Source organism: Etheostoma spectabile, chromosome 2, assembly GCF_008692095.1.
Source record: "Etheostoma spectabile isolate EspeVRDwgs_2016 chromosome 2, UIUC_Espe_1.0, whole genome shotgun sequence".
Taxonomy (NCBI): domain Eukaryota; kingdom Metazoa; phylum Chordata; class Actinopteri; order Perciformes; family Percidae; genus Etheostoma; species Etheostoma spectabile.
The window spans coordinates 5,866,063-5,883,805 of NC_045734.1; the positions used below are offsets into that span (position 1 = coordinate 5,866,063).

The 17,743-nt window shown below is 41.3% G+C and overlaps 1 protein-coding gene across 3 annotated transcripts in view; it reads right to left on the reverse strand.

The window, feature by feature from the left end:
* grk4 (G protein-coupled receptor kinase 4) overlaps positions 1–17,743 on the reverse strand; it is a 60,264-nt gene that overhangs the window by 34,068 nt on the left and 8,453 nt on the right. For 2 of the 3 annotated variants that reach the window (XM_032527503.1, XM_032527505.1), the window contains exons 1-4: positions 13,816–13,864; positions 4,421–4,533; positions 3,223–3,300; positions 2,287–2,387 (exon numbers count right to left, since the gene is read on the reverse strand). In XM_032527503.1, coding sequence (XP_032383394.1) covers positions 2,287–2,387; positions 3,223–3,227 — 106 coding nt within the window. In that variant the 5' untranslated portion in view covers positions 3,228–3,300; positions 4,421–4,533; positions 13,816–13,864. Of the gene's footprint in view, positions 1–1,331; positions 1,356–2,286; positions 2,388–3,222; positions 3,301–4,420; positions 4,534–13,815; positions 13,912–17,743 lie in introns of those variants that run through there. The other variant, XM_032527511.1, reaches the window with a different exon arrangement.

Below are 17,743 nucleotides of genomic sequence, written 5' to 3' on the forward strand. Positions count from 1 at the left end.
GAAAGCCTTTTACCATTGCACAGTTAACCATATGCAGTGCACCCATCCATATGATGCACATTGCACATATCATTTGGGTGATATGAATGTAAGATGGCTGCAGAAGTGACACTGATCTGTGTTATTGTTTCATATTTTTAAAGAAATGGCAGAGCAGATTCCAAAAACAAATCCAGTGTGGCAGGGTTTACATTTTTATGATGTAAATTGAGGAAGCAAAAGCAGTATTGGCACCAAAATTTGGCAGCCCGTATCGGTCATCGGCTAAGGCTGAAGAAAAAAAAAATGAGTATCAACATCGGCACTAAAAAATCCACATCGGTCGATCACTACTTTCTTATTTAGCACCTCATGCTCGCTCTGAAGTCAGTCAGAACGGAGTAGATGCTTCCCATAGAATAAATTACTTCAGTATCTTCTTCAGTGTTATAATTTCTCAGTGTTATATTCTGTGCCCTTTCTTTCTCACAACCTTTTTCCTCCACCCCGTGCCCTTTTGACTACTCAGGTGTAAAATAGAAATGCATGCCGAAGGGAAGGAAACCAGACCAACAGACCATGACCTGAAATGCCAAAGAAAGAAGACAGGAAGAAGACAGTGTGTTGTGTACACCACACACACACACACACCACACACACCACACACACACACACACACACACACACACACACACACACACACACACACACGATTAACAGACCAGATGTCACACCAACATTACGGCATTTCACAAAACTATTGGTTTCAATATCTTCATCCATGCCCGGAGAAAAAATGAATTGCAAAAAGTAAAAACGGCAACAGTGTATCAGTGTAGTCAGCATGACCAGCTTCTGAACCTCATTGATTTTAGAACTCTGACAGCTACAGGAGAGCCGGCTGAGAACATAACAGTGTTTTTCCAACCATCATTCCCACTTCTCCTTAGTTCCTTCTAGCAGATTCCGGTATTCCCCGGGGAAGCTCAAGTGAATCAGAGGCTGGTTGCAGTATTTCCAACCCAAGTCTGTCTGCTTCTGTGGCTAAAAGTTGGGACTTCACAGAATTTTTGGCTTTTGCCTGGACCTCTTGATTTGATGAGGTGAATTGTATTGAAGTGTGTATTATATGTATTGATGTGATATATTGATGTATGTTTTTGTAAATGTTCCCTGACAAACAAATTCGATAAAATAAAATGTGTTGTATGGCAGAAGTACTGGATTGAATTTCATTTCCTGCCAAGTCACTGCCAGAGTGTTTACCTAAATGTTGCTGGATTGTGTATTCTTTTCTATAAAAATCACTTTTTACGTTTTCAGGTTAGGGCTGGACAAATGTGTTGGGTTACCAGCATAATGAATCTCTTACCATTCTCAATTTACACACAATTACTCAAAATCTCCATGAATTGTCTAAATTCACTTTAATTAAACTGAAAATATGATTTCCAACCAGAACCTCAACAAACCAATCAGCTCATAGTACAGTTCAGACATCAACTGCTCATACTAATTAAAAAAAACACCTCAGAGGTTAGCCAAAACAAGAAAGGTAAAGTATATATATATATATAAAAAATGCACTGGCATATTTATCCAGTAACAGTAACTATTACATTTATTGTTGCCAAGGTAAATATGACAACTTATCATGATATACACATATCATTCAGCTGATGTTCTGTGCAACAGAAAGTGACTGTGACCGAGTAAAATTATTGGGCTGCTACAAAGTCACGTTGAGGTGTGTGAATGTTTGCGAGTCTGTGAAATAAGAAGTACATTCGGGGTAATAATCCCCAGTCTGTTTGCGTCTCCTGGCACTCAGAGCAGGAAGCAGAAACACCTGCAAGTGTATATAAATCCGTGTTTGTCTGTATGTGAGAGTGTGTGTGTGTGTGTGTGTGTGTGTGTGTGTGTGTGTGTGTGTATGGGGGCACTGAGGTGGCTGTTGTTTTCATGCCAGCCATCCGGATGCTTTCTCTCTGCCCTGCTCTTTTTCATTCGCCCATGCTGGTGTTGTGTGTGTTGTGTGTGTGTGTGTGTGTGTGTGTCTGTGTGTGTGTGTGTGTGTGTGTGTGTGTAGTACTGCACTCCAGGTGCCAGCTGCCTCATCATCACTAGTGACAGGGTGCACTAGTCCACACAGTCTACAAACACACACTTTCTGAAGGAACAGGACTCTGTTGCACTTTGATGGCCAGACTCAATCTCAATCATAAAGAAAAACCCAAACCATCTATAGTATAGTCTATAGTAAAAATAATAATAAAACACAAATCTATATGTGAAATAGAGACTTACTTGGTGCAGTCATTAAAGAGATCCTTACATGGACTCTGCTCCAGCCTCTCCCGACACCCAGCGACCACATCGGGGGGTACGGCTGGCAGATGGGCTGCCGACTTGAGGGTTACAAAGAGAGAGACAGAGGGGTGAGGCAGACAGACAGACAGAGAGAAGGACAGAATCTAAGTAAGATGATGGTGTAATGTGGCTGCAGACCACCAAGGCTAAAGAAAACAGATCAAAACACTATCAGACGGCTCGTCCCTTTCTACTTGTGAACCTGTAGAAAGTCCAGCTAGTCCGGCTGTGGTCCCACCTCAACACAGAAAGGTTTGATTTTACAGTTTGGTCCAGTTTATAGAGGGTGGGGTAAAATGCTGTAAACTCTACTGAGGACCAAAGTGCACCAAGAAGAGTATGTGACGCATTTATACATTAAAAACAAAGGCTATACACAATTTGCGCTACAGGACAGCCTGCTTAGTGTACTCTATTTCTAGGAGTGGATTTTTGGTAATGTAGCTGGTTTTGTTTACAACAAAAATAGTGTTGTAAGATGAGCAAAGGTTTAATTTTCTCTTTCTTAATTGTCTCATTAGACCACAGAACCTTCTTCCTCAACCAATAATGCTATCAACGCAACCAAGAGAACCAAAATAGAGGTGTGAGCACTACCCAATTTTGCTGCAAATAGAGGTGACAATGATACACAAGTGCCAGTAGTACACCAATGCTAAGGGGTTAATACACATATTTGGCTACATACACCTTGGATGAAGTCCAAAGTTGTTGCAGTCCACCATATATGCATGATACATCATTGGCAAATATGTGTTAAGTCATTACTAAATGTAGATGTAATGATGTCATAATAAAAGAAGCAATACTTAAGTAAAATATAAGTTCCATATTGACTAGCTCTGTTATTAAGTAGTTGTTTGTGCAGCATACCCCATTATTAAAGTATGTGTCTAAAACATTCAGTCCGTAGTCTCTCCTCTTCTCGTCAGGAGCGAGCTGGTACATGGCCTGTCGGAGAAGAACAGACGAGTGAGCAACTAAAACAGCGCAGGAAGCCACTCTCATTAAGCCATCTTTAGTATCTTTCCAAATAAGGTCAAAGAGAGACGGCACCAGAAGGCCGAGAGAAAGGTTGAGATGGGGAGGAAGAGAGCGGGAGAAGGGTAGAGGGGTTAATGAGAACCAAAAGAGAGGGGAAGGAATTAAAATCGAAATAAGCATGTTGCCGCAGACAAATAGAGAGATGGTACTGGCCAAAAAAACATCTCATCTTAATCAAGGCAGCAAACTGGCAACCATGTTCATCTTCTCGCTTCGCCCGTTACATTCGTCAGCTACCAGGATGAGGCCTCAGTTTTCACGCCTTCGCACCATCACAGAATGTGTTTTTGGTCAAACATGGCTGTAGGCAGAAAGTTGGTCTGGAGTTTGACCGCTTTGAGCCGTTCTTTGTGGGGTTTTTTTTTTTTTTTTTTTTCAAGCTTGCTGGAGGGGAATGGGAACGAGTGATGTGACTGTGCATCACAGCCAAGGCATGACGCCCTCAGTGGGACTAACAGCACATGTTAAATACAGCTAAAATGCAGCTTGTTTCATTTCTTGCATTTTTACGTGTATGAATCAGTCACTCCCAGTTTATGTACCTTTGTGCCTGTCTACCTAACTTGAAAAAAGTCTAATGTAGGTTCTTATTAAATAAGCATGACAACCCCCCCCCCCAGTTTTCCTTTCTCGCATACCTCCAGGGGCCTATACACAAGCTCGGGACTGTGTTTGACTGCTCACCCAGGGGACCTGCCTCTGACGTGGGCTTGACCTCATGGAGGAGTGCATGGAGGAAGGGGAGTGGTCTGTCTTCTGACAGTCTGTCTAAGTCGCTAATCACCCCCTACGCCCACCCCCCGTGCTACTGCCAAGAGCAGCCAAAAGAGCCAAGCTCAGACTTTCCTCTCCTATTCGTTGCTCTGCAGGACCCGATTCAGTCTCTTGAGAGAAGTCACCAAAAAGCGAATAAGATGAGAGACAAAGACAGAGGAACGGACAAGTAAAAGAGAATGTGAGAAAGAAGGATAGCTATGAGAACAGAGAATAAGCAGAGTGATGGTAAAAGGTTAAGTTAATGTCTTACCACAGTATCCATAAACTCGATGCAGCGCTTCAGCTCTGGCCTGGTGTCACAGTACTGACGGAATAACAGCCGACCAATGGGCTGCTTCTCACATAGACTGGTGTAGTCCCTTTCTGAGGGGACGAGAGGGTGACAGATGGAGAAACTTTACTACACTAAAAAATATACTGTAACAGTGGTTCCAAACCTGAGGGCTGGGACCCTACAAGCAGTCACAAGATGAGTCAGGAAATACTAAAAATACTAAATTCTTCTAAAGAAAATTGTCTTCTCTTTTTTTTTAAGACTCTTTGTAATTTATTTGTAAAATACCATACAGTTTTAACCATTCAGGCCACTAAGAAACCATCCTGTGAGTTATCATAGCCTATGAGTTAGCCAATGTAAGCTAACTCATGGATGTTAAATGCTAACCAAATAGATGTTTTACTTTTTGCAAAACAGGCGAGGGGCCTATATATATATATATATATATTAATACCAACATACATACATACATACATACCACAACACACACACAGTGGTGTGAAAAAGTGTTTGCCCCTTCCTCATTTCCTGTTCCTTTGCATGTTTGTCACACTTAAGTTGTTCGGAACATCAAACCAATTTAAACAATAGTCAAGGACAACAAGTAAACACAAAATGCAATTTGTAAATGAAGGTGTTTATTATTAAGGTGAAAAAAAATCCAAACATCATGGCCCTGTGTGAAAAAGTGATTGCCCCCCTTGTTGAAACATACTATAACTGTGGTTGTCCACACCTGAGTTCATTTCTCATGCACACCCAGGCCTGATTATGCCACACCTGTTCACAATCAAGCATCACTTAAATAGGAGGTGCTTGACACAGTAAGGTCCACCAGAAGATCCTTAAAAGCTACACATCATGCCGAGAACCAAAGAAATTCAGGAACAATTGAGAAAGAAAGTAATTGAGATCTATCAGTCAGGAAAGGGCTATAAAGCCATTTCCAAAGCTTTGGGAATCCAGCGAACCACAGTGAGAGCCATTATCCACAAATGGCGAAGACACAGGAACAGTGGTGAACCTTCCAGGAGTGGCCGGCCGCCCAAAATTACCCCAGAGCCGCAGCGAGACTCATCCAGAGGTCACAAAAGACCCCCCAACAACGTCCAAGAACTGCAGGCCTCACTTGCCTCAGTTAAGGAGCGTTCATGCCTCCACCATCAGGAAAAGACTGGCAAAAATGGCCTGCATGGCAGAGTTCCAAGGAGAAAACCACTGCTGAGCAAAAAGAACATCAAAGCTCGTCTCAATTTCTCCACAACATCTTGATGATCCCAAGACTTTTGGGACAAAATTCTGTGGACCGATGAGACAAAAGTGGAACTCTTTGGAAGGTGTGTGTCCAAGTTATGGCGTAGAAGGAACACTGCAATTCATAAAAAGAAAAATTATCCAACAGTAAAATATGGTGGTGGTAGTGTGATGGTCTGGGGCTGTTTTGCTGCTTCAGGACCTGAAGACTTGCCGTGATAAAAGGAACTATGAATTCTGCTGTCTACCAAGAGATCCTGAAGGAGAATGTCGAGCATCTGTTGTGTTACTCAAGCTGAAACGAACTTGGGTTCTGCAGCAGGACAATGATCCTAAACACACCAGCAAGTCCACCACCGAATGGCTGAAGAAAACAAAATGAAGACTTTGGAGTGGCCTAGCCAAGTCCTGACCTGAATCCTATTGAGATGTTGTGGGAGACCTTAAAAAGGCCGTTCATGCTCGAAAACCCTCTAATGTAACTGAATTAGGACAATTCTGCAAAGTGAGTGGGCCAAAATTCCTCCAGGACGCTGTAAAAGCCTATTGCACGTTATCGCAAACGCTTGGTTGCAGTTGTTGCTGCTAAGGGTGGCCCCACCAGTTATTAGGTTTAGGGGGCAATCACTTTTTCACACAGGGCCATGATGGTTTGGATTTTTTTCACCTTTATAAAACACCTTCATTACAAATTGCATTTTGTGTTTACTTGGTTGTCCTTGACCATTGTTTAATGGTTTGATGTTCCGAAACACACATGCAAAGGCAGGAAAGAGGAAGGGGGCAAACACTTTTTCACACCACTGTGTAAAGTAATCTTAATATATATATATATGAAAAAAGTTATATTGGCTTTCCAGAAAGACTGAGAGAAGAGATTCTGAGAAAACAAACCACAGTTAAGAAGCTAACATACGTGGAATGGAGGCTAGCTAAGACAGACGGAAACTTTAAATCTCATATCCTTATTCTCTCTATTAATAGGAAAATTTGTAACTTTATGAACATGTAGGCTAGATGATGTTACAATGTGTATTTCGGTTAGAGTGCACTTTCAAGAAGTCTAAAAAAGTATATTCCCCTACTTTTGAAAGGTGCTGTTGTGTCATGCACAATCAGTAACTCAACTAAAATAGGCTAATCCTATTGATAAACATAACAAACAGCAGTTAATACTATAAGAGTGAGAGCAACAAAAACAAACCGTCCCAAAAAGCAAGCTGTCCCTTAATAAGTACATTTGCTTATGCTACAACATGCTAAAAACAAAACACACTGCATGTCAATAGGCTCGTTCGAGATGAACTGCGCCTCGCCTGTAAAGTGGACAAGTGCAGGCGACAGCAGCGGTGACAAAAATCTGCTCTCTAGTTGGACCGTTTCCAGCCATTTCCTATAGCCTTCAGGCTGAACAGGATGTGACAGAAACACTTTGGATAAATTCCGATTTAAAAATGTCATGTATAAAATGTCATAAGAGCCATATATCAGGTTGTACAGTCTCCAGTTGTTTTAATTATGACAGAGTAGCTTTCAAAATGCTCTACATGTGATCTGTTGCTGATTTAATTAACAACAGACTGTCTATGATCCGTAATCTGAACAGATTTAGTCTCTCTGACTTCTAAACGTCACTATCTGCCACACAGCATGTGTTCTGTACAGAGTAAGCCTTTAAATCAGACTAATAGCTGTTAAACTCCCTCCAATTCAAAAGCAATCAAAACTATAAAAAAAGAAAAGTCATCATGTTGTCAATTCTTAATCAGCTGTTAAATCAGGTGTTACCCAACATGCTCTAGCTACACATGCGTCTTGCAGTCGGTGAAAAGCAACTGCGCTGCCTGCGTCTCAGAACTGCGACCGCCTTGATCTCCTGAGGTTATTGTTGCCCACGTGTGCATGACGTCAGAGCGAGTCGGGATCAAGTCGGACACAAATCTAACCAGCATGCAACGGGCGGCGATCGTCGGTGATCGATTCTGCGCAGACTGGCTCATCTTGATCGAGTCTTATGTTTCTGAATGTGTGTTTCTATGTGAGTGGGTGTGTGTGGTGGTGTGGGTGTGTGTGTGTGTGTGTGTGTGTGTGTGTGTGTGTGTGTGTGTGTGTCCTGTGCAGCTGGCCCCAGCCTATTAAGACTAATGGCGTCCATTTGAGTCATATTTCCTCTGGCACCAAATGAGGAAGAAGACCCAGAACGTTTTCCATCACTGGTTGACAGTAAGGACACGCACACAAGATAAAAATACAAACAAAAATAGGCCGCACACATTCACGTACACATGCGCACTTGAATAGAGGAAGAGGAGGGATGCATGGGATGAAAATTTCTGTGGTGGTGACAGCTACAAGACAACCTCCGACAGTAAATCAAATTTTCACAACAGCCCTCCCAGCTGCACTGTTTATTACACAGCGTTCCCCTCTGCTCTAGATCTCAGTGCTTCTCATTCAAACTCACCACTTATACAACCACAAAACCTAAGTTATCGCTTTGTTGAGCAAACAGTAGAGCATAGATATGATATTCTTTATTGCTTCCCCTTCCACTGTGATTTAGAAGAACAAAAAGCTCTTTCAGAAAATCTCACTGCGAGATCTTTAACTGTATTGCGTTGCACTTGCCTTCAGATAATGCCTTTCATCTTTGATTACCAAGTTTTTGGTTTCCCTATCATCTGTGTTCAGCTGTGAGCGGGAGCTGGGAAAGCCCCTCGCTCTCATAATTGATAAAAGCAATTTTAGGGCGTCTGTGCAGCACAAAATGTGTGGCGTGTTAACTCCTTTAGCTTGATTCATCTGGCCAGGTGAGAACAATGTCGTGAATACTTGAAAATGTTGATCTCTCTTTGTATTTTGCAAGCAAATGTGTTGTCAACACTTTCCAAAAAAAAAAGCTTCTTATGAGTACATGTGGCTTCTGTTGATGAGATGGTTTGTTTGCATATGGGCAGTGTGAACCTAAACAAATCAAATTCAACAAAGTCAACTTTTCCACTCTGGTTGAGAAGAAAATTAACTTTGAATGCTCTCTTAGCTTGAATAGTTAGTGTCTGCTGTTCAGCAACCCAAAAGCTAGAGATTTCAGATTCTTTCTTTTAGTTCCTATTTTCTTAAGGGAATTTTGTTTATCCCCTACTGCATATCATTACACTAACACTGCAGTTTACAATGAGCATTTTGATAAGGTCTGTGTCCTGCCCCAGGTTTTGCTGTGTGGATTTCAGGGTAGTTTCATTCCAATTAGCATTTCCTGCTGAACCACAGCACAACTGGTCCCTCTTTGTGGTGATGAACTCCAATGTTCCTAACATGAAAATCCCAGAAACTGTTGTGCAATATTCTTAAAAGGATTTTCATCTTTTAACTAAGCCATTGAGCAATGTATATGACGCCAAAATGATCCATGTGTCACTGGGTAGCAACCAACATAATCCTAATGAAGCGATGGTTTCATAATTATACAAGTTTATATGATTTAAGCTTTTGAACCATAGCTCAGTTTACACTACATTTATCTCTAAGGCTTAGAGCACTGTCACTTATTAGCAAATGCATGCCATAAACAGTAGGGCACGAAAATTTGGGCACCCCAGGTAAACATTTGTATTAATGTGCATAAAGAAGCCAAGAAAAGACGGAAAAATCTCCAAAAAGGCATTAAATGACAGATTAGACATTCACATAATATGTCAAAAAAAGTTAGATTTTATTTCAATCGTTTACACTTTCAATATAACAGAAAACAAAAAAATGGCATCTGCAAAAGTTTGGGCACCCTGCAGAGTTAATACCTTGTACTGCCCCCTTTGGCAAGTATTACAGCCAAGAGTCTTTCAATTCTTGTTTGAGGTATCTTTGCCCATTCTTCCTTCCATAAGTCTTCAGGTTCTTTGAGATTTCTGGGCTGTCAAGTACTGCTTTTTTAAGGTCTATCCATAGATCTTTTAATTATGTTGAGGTCAGGAGATTGTGAAGGCCATGGCATACCCTTCAGTTTACGCCTCTTAATGTAATCCACCAGGGATTTTGAGGTTTGTTTAGGATCATTATCCATTTGTAGAAGCCATCCTCTCTTTAACTTCATCACAGATGGCTTCAAGTTAGTGTCTAAAATTTGCTGACATTTTATTGAATCCATTTTTCCTTCAACTTGTGAAATGTTCCCTGTGCCGCTGGCTGCAATATTACCCCAAATCATGATTGAACAACCCCAACAGTTGGACAGAAGTTCTTTTCATTAAATTCTGTTCCCTGTCTTCTCCAAAACGTACAGTATCTCTGCTCATTCCGGACAAAAAGTTCTATTTTCACCTCATTGGTCCACAGAACTTGTTTCCACAATGCATCAAACTTGTCTATATGTTCATTTGCAAACTTCAACGCTGACTTTTTGTGGTGACGATGTAGAAAAGGTTTTCTTCTGATGACTCTTCCATGAAGACCATATTTGTACAAGTATCTCTTTATAGTGGAATGCTGTACCACAACTCCAGTGTCTGCCAGGTCTTTCTGGATGGATTGCGCAGTCAAAAGTGGGTTTGGACTTGCTTTTCTCACAATCCTGCGAGCGGTTCTGTCTGATATTTTTCTTGGTCTTCCGGATCTTGCTTTAACTTCCACTGTTCCTGATGACTGCCGTTTCTTAATTGCATTCTGAACAGAGGATATTGGCATCTGAAATTGCTTTGCTATCTTCTTAAGGCCTTCTCCTGCGTTGTGAGTGTCAACTATTTTCAGTTTCAGTTTTCTAGACAACTGCTTAGAAGAAGCCATGGTGCTGATTGTTGGGGCGAGGTCAGATGAGTCTGGGCATTTAAAACCTTAAGATTGACATCACCTGGTCTTTCCAGACGATGATTAAGAACAATCCATGACGCTGTCAGATCTCAGCTTTCCAAAGGGGGCGGTGCATAATTTAAATTCTGCAGGGTGCCCAAACTTTTGCAGATGCCAGTTTTTTGTTTTCTGTTATTTTGAAAGTGCAAATGATGGAAATAAAATCTAACTTTTTGTGACATATTTTATGAATGTCTAATCTGTCATTTGATGCCTTTTGGAGATTATTTTTCTTGGCTTCTTTATGCACATTAATACAAATTTCTTTACTTGGGGTGCCCAAACTTTCGAGCCCCACTGTTTTGTTATTTTACCACACAAACCTGTACATGAATGGAAAAAGGAATATATCTGTGCTCTAGATTTATATAAAATCATGTTGATGGCACATTCTGAGCCTTGTGACAAAAAATGTACTGCTACTGTACCGCCTCCATCACACACCACTTTTACTTGCTGTAATAGAGGGGAGTAGTCCCAGCAGTTCTGTGTATACTGTGTTATTTTCTGTCATAATTTGTTTACATTTTAACGGTACACAGAGAACTGGGACTTGGCAACAATCTGTACCCAGCAACACCTGAATGATTAAAGTATCCAGGTTTTCATACCTTAATAGTAAACAAGTCAATTTTCTAAATATGTGACATATTTCTGTAAGAGCAACAACTACTACAAAGGTAATTCATGTCAGCCTGCTATTTAAAAAAAAAAGGAAGGTTGAAATGAATAAATAAATTATATAAAGGATTTAATCCTGTGATGTTTGTGCAGCCTTAGTGGGTTGGGCACACAACATTAACTGTCCGTTAATGTCCGAATGTCAAGACCGAAACCATGCTACATCACATTCATGTCTCTCAATCTTTTTTCAACAATGTTCTATTGTTTTTTCAGTAATCCCATCCCACAACAAAATCTCTCTTAACATCTGCCGTATCACAAAAGCCAAAAAACAAAGAGCAAACCATATGAACTTAACATATGCACAGAACAATGGCACCTCCAACAAAGCTACAATACACACACATTCAAAAACAAACAAGAATTGTACTTCTGCTATAACACTCCAAGACAAAGACCTTTCCCCTTCTGGGAGTTCACCACTTGTTACATTTTAGATCTCCTGTCCTGCATTTTCCCCTCTATAGGTATGTATGTTTTCATACACCCCCAATTTGTTTTTTAGAACATATGTTAATCTGTCTCTCTTTATCGTGCCTATTTCTTAGATAAAGTTTACAGATTGCTCACCAGCCAAACTAAGAATTCTGTAATAAAATGTACACTGTGAATATAGAAAGACCAAAGACCCACAGTTTCTTTGGCCTTGGTCTGGGTTAAATCATTTGAATATGAGAACATAAACCAGGTGGAAAGCGATGACAGTTTTCCTCTTTGCGTAAGAGTAACCGCTCCTGTGTCCTGAAGAAAAACAACTGCGAAAGTAAGACGAGAGAGAACGTGCAAGACAAAAAGATGTCAGAAGTGAATGTAACAGGTAAATGACAGGAAAGAAAATCATGAAAGGAGAGTTGCAAAGCTTGAACTAGCTTGGATTAGTAGTAACTGTCTGAGCCAGTGAAGTATGCTGAAATTACAACTTAATTAAAACTCTAATTTATGCTAAGACAGAGAACATTGGTGAGACAGTGAATGGCCAGCCACAAGTGTACATACGTGCAGTAGGTGTGTATGCTTGTTAGGGAGAGACCACAGAGATCAAAAGTAATAGGCGCAGGTGTACTGTATGCATTGGATGGATACCAGAGAAGAAAAAAGGGAAGGGGAGATAGAAGGAGAGGAGGAGAGAGGGGTTAGTGGCCTAAGGCTGGCAGACAAAGTGGCTGCAGCCCACATAATGTAATCTAGGCTTCCTAGAAGCACTGCACACTTGTCAAGGCTAAGGTCAAATGCCTGACATTATCAAGACACAACAAAGACTGCTATCAGTCGCTTTACTGTATCCTTCTATCTGCTGTGCCTACACTGTGTATGGGCATGTGTGAGCGTCTGCACACAGGTGTGTGTGTACATGCCTACACGTCTGTGTGTTTAAGGAGGAAAAAAGGGATTATTTTTGATCCTGCGCTCAGTGTGATAGGGAAATTATGCAATAGCATCTATGTAATAGTGACGTATGTAAAATTCAACAGCTGCTGCATGCACATATGCACATATGCACATATGCACATATGCACAAACCCACACCCACACCCACACCCACACCCACACCCACACACACACACACACGGTTATAATCCAAATGGGAATAAATATGTAAGATATGACAAGCACAATGCTTCTTCACACTTAAAGTGACATTTATGTGCTGTTTTTTTTAAGCCGGTAATCTATTGCGGCAGACAACAGCTACATTCAAGTTTATGATAATTAGATCTGCAAGTAATGATTTGTGATATGAAGACAAAACGACAAGGAACACAATTGACGCTGAGTAGGAGGTATCACCGTAGGGAGTATGTTCATCTACATCTTTCACTCAGCCTCCCTTCTTTCCTCCCGTTGTTTCGCACACTCCCTCCTGTCCTTAAGAGATCTTTCCTCCCGTTGTAAAAGCCTCTCTTTTTGTTTCGTTTATTCACTCGCTCCATAACTCTTCTGTTCTGCCACTCTATGCTACTCTGAAGTGGTGGAAAGAGGGAGGGAGAGAGAAAAGCAGATAATGGGAGGGGGAGGCATGGAGACAGAAAAGAGGGAGGGAGAGTGGGGGAGGGTAGCACTGCAATCTCTGGCAAAGATAGCTGTGACGCACTAACACACACACACACACACACAAAGTGCTGTGGCATTCAGAGGACCAGGGTGGGTGGGGGGAACGAAGAGATAATGTAGCCCAGGAGTAGAGCACTTGTCTGTGCCACAAAAAAATGTTGCCCCTACTTTCTACTACTTTCTACCTACTAAGTCAAACCTGAATGTAGTTCACATGAAGAAAGCAGGAGTGAAGACGTTTTGATTTGGTGTGTGAGCAGACAGATTCATTGAGACACAGATCTAATATTAGGGGAGACTTTGGGATAAAGAAACGGCTGTGCAAACAGATTCCCTTAGTCAGACACACACAAACACATCTATACACACTGTTTCCTGTCCCCTGCCTGTAACTGCGGGTGGAGACGGGTAGAAACAGGAAGGAAGTCCAATCTGAACTTCCTCCCGCAGTCAGACCCACCCCAAAGACATAGCATGGCACGTTATCTTTTGGCTTTCTTTCACACCTACATATACACACACTTCAGATTTCTCACCAATAGTCCGGCGTAGCTCCTCACACTGGCTGATGTGGGGGAGTTTTAGCATCTCCTTCCATTTCTTACTGCGACCATTCCTCTTCCCTCCTCCACCTAAGAGGCACACAGAGAGATTTAAATCAGCCTATCAATCTTAGTCACTGTTTCAACACTGCAGTTGGAGTCTTTTGGCCAATTGTTGGCATTTTCTACACAAGAACAAGAGGACAACCGGTGTAGTGTGGATGACTGTGCAGCATGTTGACCAGGCAGCAACCAGATGCAGGGACAGCTGGTTCATCTCACCAGTCGCCCCTATGCATCATGACCAAGCATGTGGTGAAGATGTTGACAGCTTCAAAGACACACACACAATGTGTGTGTGTGTGTGTGTGTGTGTGTGTGTGGTGAACTAAGGTATTTACACCTGGGAGGATGGACAGAGCACTTAAGGTAGTATTCTTATCAGATGCTGCTTTGTTTTGAAAAACTGGCAGCTTTACACACAAATAGCAAAAATGTGCAGAGACGAGGAAAGCTCACAGTGGTGTAATAACCTGCATGTGTGTGTCAAAATTTATTTTTCTGGTAAAAAGGTAACACATTATGCTAGTTATGACTTCTCAATTATGAAAATTTGCTTAATTTGGAGTGTTTTTATTCATGGTCAGACAAAAAAGCTCTGGAGACATTAGTACATAAATGCAGTATAAAAAGGGTTATTGCATCGCTAACCCTTTCCATAATTTTTTCATAATTGCTGCACTATTTACAATAGGCATGGACACACCAAGAGCAGTCTTTTTTCTTTTTTTAAGTGGTGTTTATTTGTGAAGATTTTCACTATTTTCTAACTTGTTCCTGGCTTGTTGTTTTGTTTGTTGTTTAAAAATGCAGTCTACCTCTTCAGTGGTTTTGATTTATTTTGGTAAAAAATTAGTGAGGGAGTCAGATTAAGGCAGAAAGCCCTCGCTGCAGATACACATCTGTGGACCCAGAGTCATTGGATTGCTGTTTTTCTCATTACTTCCATTCCATTTTATTATTGTTAATATTATTTTTTAAACACAGAGTAAACAAATTAGCTTGAGCTGGAGTGAACCATGTAGACTGTGACGGTTTGAGGATGACAGAGAGGGAAATTCTCTGCCCCGAAGTTCACCAGACACCAGCTGGTCCGGCAGTGACATGTGACAGCTTCAACACAAATACATACAGGGGGTCACTGTGGTCAGCTGCAAAACAACACCTTCCCAACACACACAAGCATGCTGTATGTGCAGTGTGCATGCGCTCACCTCTACAATAATATCCCCAACCCTTTAATACTACTAACACAATAGCTTTTCTTAACCACTCATACTAGTCTTATCTCACATTCACAGTGAAGAATAACAACCACAAATATACTAACAAGCATGATATCGGCACTACAAGCTGTCATCGAGTATATGGACAAGCAGTGGTAGAATACACATTCAAAAAAAGCAACTTTTTTTTTTTTTAACTACTGTGTCAGGCTGTGAATAGCTTGACAGGAGCGTTATGAGCAGCAACTTGTTAAGGCTTATAGGATCCTACTGGTTTCAGGTTGTAGATGTTGACAGGCATGTTGACAGACCAGTTGTGGGGCTGTAGGGGACAGACACACAGGTATAGGAAACAAAATAAAAAAACAAAAAAGTAACAGCAAAGATAACTGTTGGAGTTAAATGTTGGATGATAGCTGATGATAGCCAGTTGCACATGTCTGGTTATATTGCAGAAGAATCCATGCACACACGTGAGCCAAAAACACAGCATGATTGATGATTACAGTCAAACCAGCTCAACAACCAGAAACAAATGGTCAGATTTTCACTTCTTCCCTGTCAGAAGCTGAGGAAAATTTAAGTGTTGATACATGTAGAGCCAATAAGTTTAAAGTGAAAATGCTTGTATACTGTACAAAAGAAATCACTGCGAGAAACTTCAGAAGGGGTCAGAAGTGAAAAAGAGAGAAGGAACTAAAGAATAATTGAGGTTAGCTATAAAATGGACGAAGATACTGACAAGGAAAGAAAGACAGGGATTTTAATGGCAAGCTATGAAAGCGTGCACGTGTGTATGTGTGCGCGTGAGTGCACGTGTCTGTCGGAGCTGGCTGGGCCACCCCACCCTGTTTAATGTCACTCTGACGTCAAAGCCATGTGTGCAAGCCCTTAATGCAGACAGGATGGAGCAAGTATTTATTTAACTTTGGTTCTCCCCTCTGAGAGAACGGGGCCCTCCACAAACACTGACTTCAGAGCAGTTTCACTCATTCATAGCCGAGCCCGACAGCCAGCGCTGAGATCATCGCGCAGGATCTTGGGCCAGGGTTGCGCATTTGCAGAAGTGACCAGATTCAAAAGTTGGAATGTGTTGGGAGTGATTGATGTCAAACCAGGAGACATGCTGCTCAACTACGAGGATGAACATTCCTTGCCTTAAAAGATTTATAAACAGCAGGGTCATCCTAGTCGCCCAGGAGTCCAAGACCCAAAACACCGTCCCCCTTCTCTCTATTTGTCCCCATGTTTCCTACAACTCTTTACAATCAAACTCTAACAACAAAAATGCCATAACAAAATGCCATAAACAACTTTGGCACAGATGACCCATTAGCTTGTTTAAAACCACTTAAGGTAACCAAAGTCCTCTTCATTCAACTGTCTGTTATTTCTTAAAGGGGACAAAAGATGGCACGTGGCATCAATGCAAAGCATTTATGTTGTATTAACATGCAACAACCTCTTATTTTTAAGAGAATTTTTTAGTGACGGTGGATAGACATGAAAAGGGGGAGAGAGATGGGGGATGACACGCAGCAAAGGGCAGTAGGTCGGATTCAAACCTGGGCCGCTGTAGGACTCAGCCTATGGGGCGAACTTACTGGGCGAGCTAGAGGCCAACTTGCAACAACTTTTCTGAAGTCACTGAGCAATTACTATTCATCACTTCTTCTTTTTTAACTGCACTCACTAGTAGTAGTAGTAGTAGTAGTAGTAGTGGTAGTAGTAGTAGTAGTAGTACAGTGTTATTTACTTTGTGTGTATTTTGGTGTGTTTCCTCCAGTATTAAGTCTGACATGTTTGATGTATTTAAGCAATGGGAGTCTGGGAAAGAGAAAGAAAATGCACGTGAGAGGGTAGGTCAAGAGTATTTTAATGCAGTTTTTCTTTGTATGTCTATCTGTGGAGAGATCTACAAGTGCATTAACTAACATTACATTAATGTGTCTCTTCTGTCTTGGCTCTCTCTCCTCCCAGTGATCAGTTGCTGTTTATGCTCATAATGCATGTGCAGGCCAAAAACAGTCCAACACCATCCCAAATATGCTCCTCTCTCTGTTCTTCCTTTCCTCTCTCTTTCATCTCAAGTAGGAGAAGGAGCCAAACTGGAGGTCACACGGTAGACTGTAGTATAATCTCTGGGTGAGCCCCCCCGCCCCTGGCCCCAACATTTTAGAGTTCCTGCAGCTTCTATAGTTTCCGACTTGAGAATTTTTTCTTCAAAGCCAGTTTAAATAGAGTTCACAACTTATTTCACATCCAAAAGTTAAAGTGGAAAAAATAAAACAGAACTTAGAGAAGAAATTCCTGTGTGACCTATGTCTTTAATAATGCCTTAAAAAGCATTTAAAAGCTTTCTATTTGTTGAGAAACTGGTGAAACAAGAACTAGACCGATACACCAGCCAACAGATGTGTTGACCATCAGCTCACCAGCTCATTAAAAATAGAAGGCCTTGTTTTAACAATCTAAGTGCACGGCGTGTAGCGCCAGGCGCAGGTGTGTGTAAGGCGTGTCCAAATCCACTTTTGCTAGTTTAAACGGCAGAAAAAAGGGTCTGTGTGCAAAAAGGTTGTACTTAGTGTCTTCATTAAATCATAGGTGTGCTTTGGGCGTAACATGCAATAAACCAA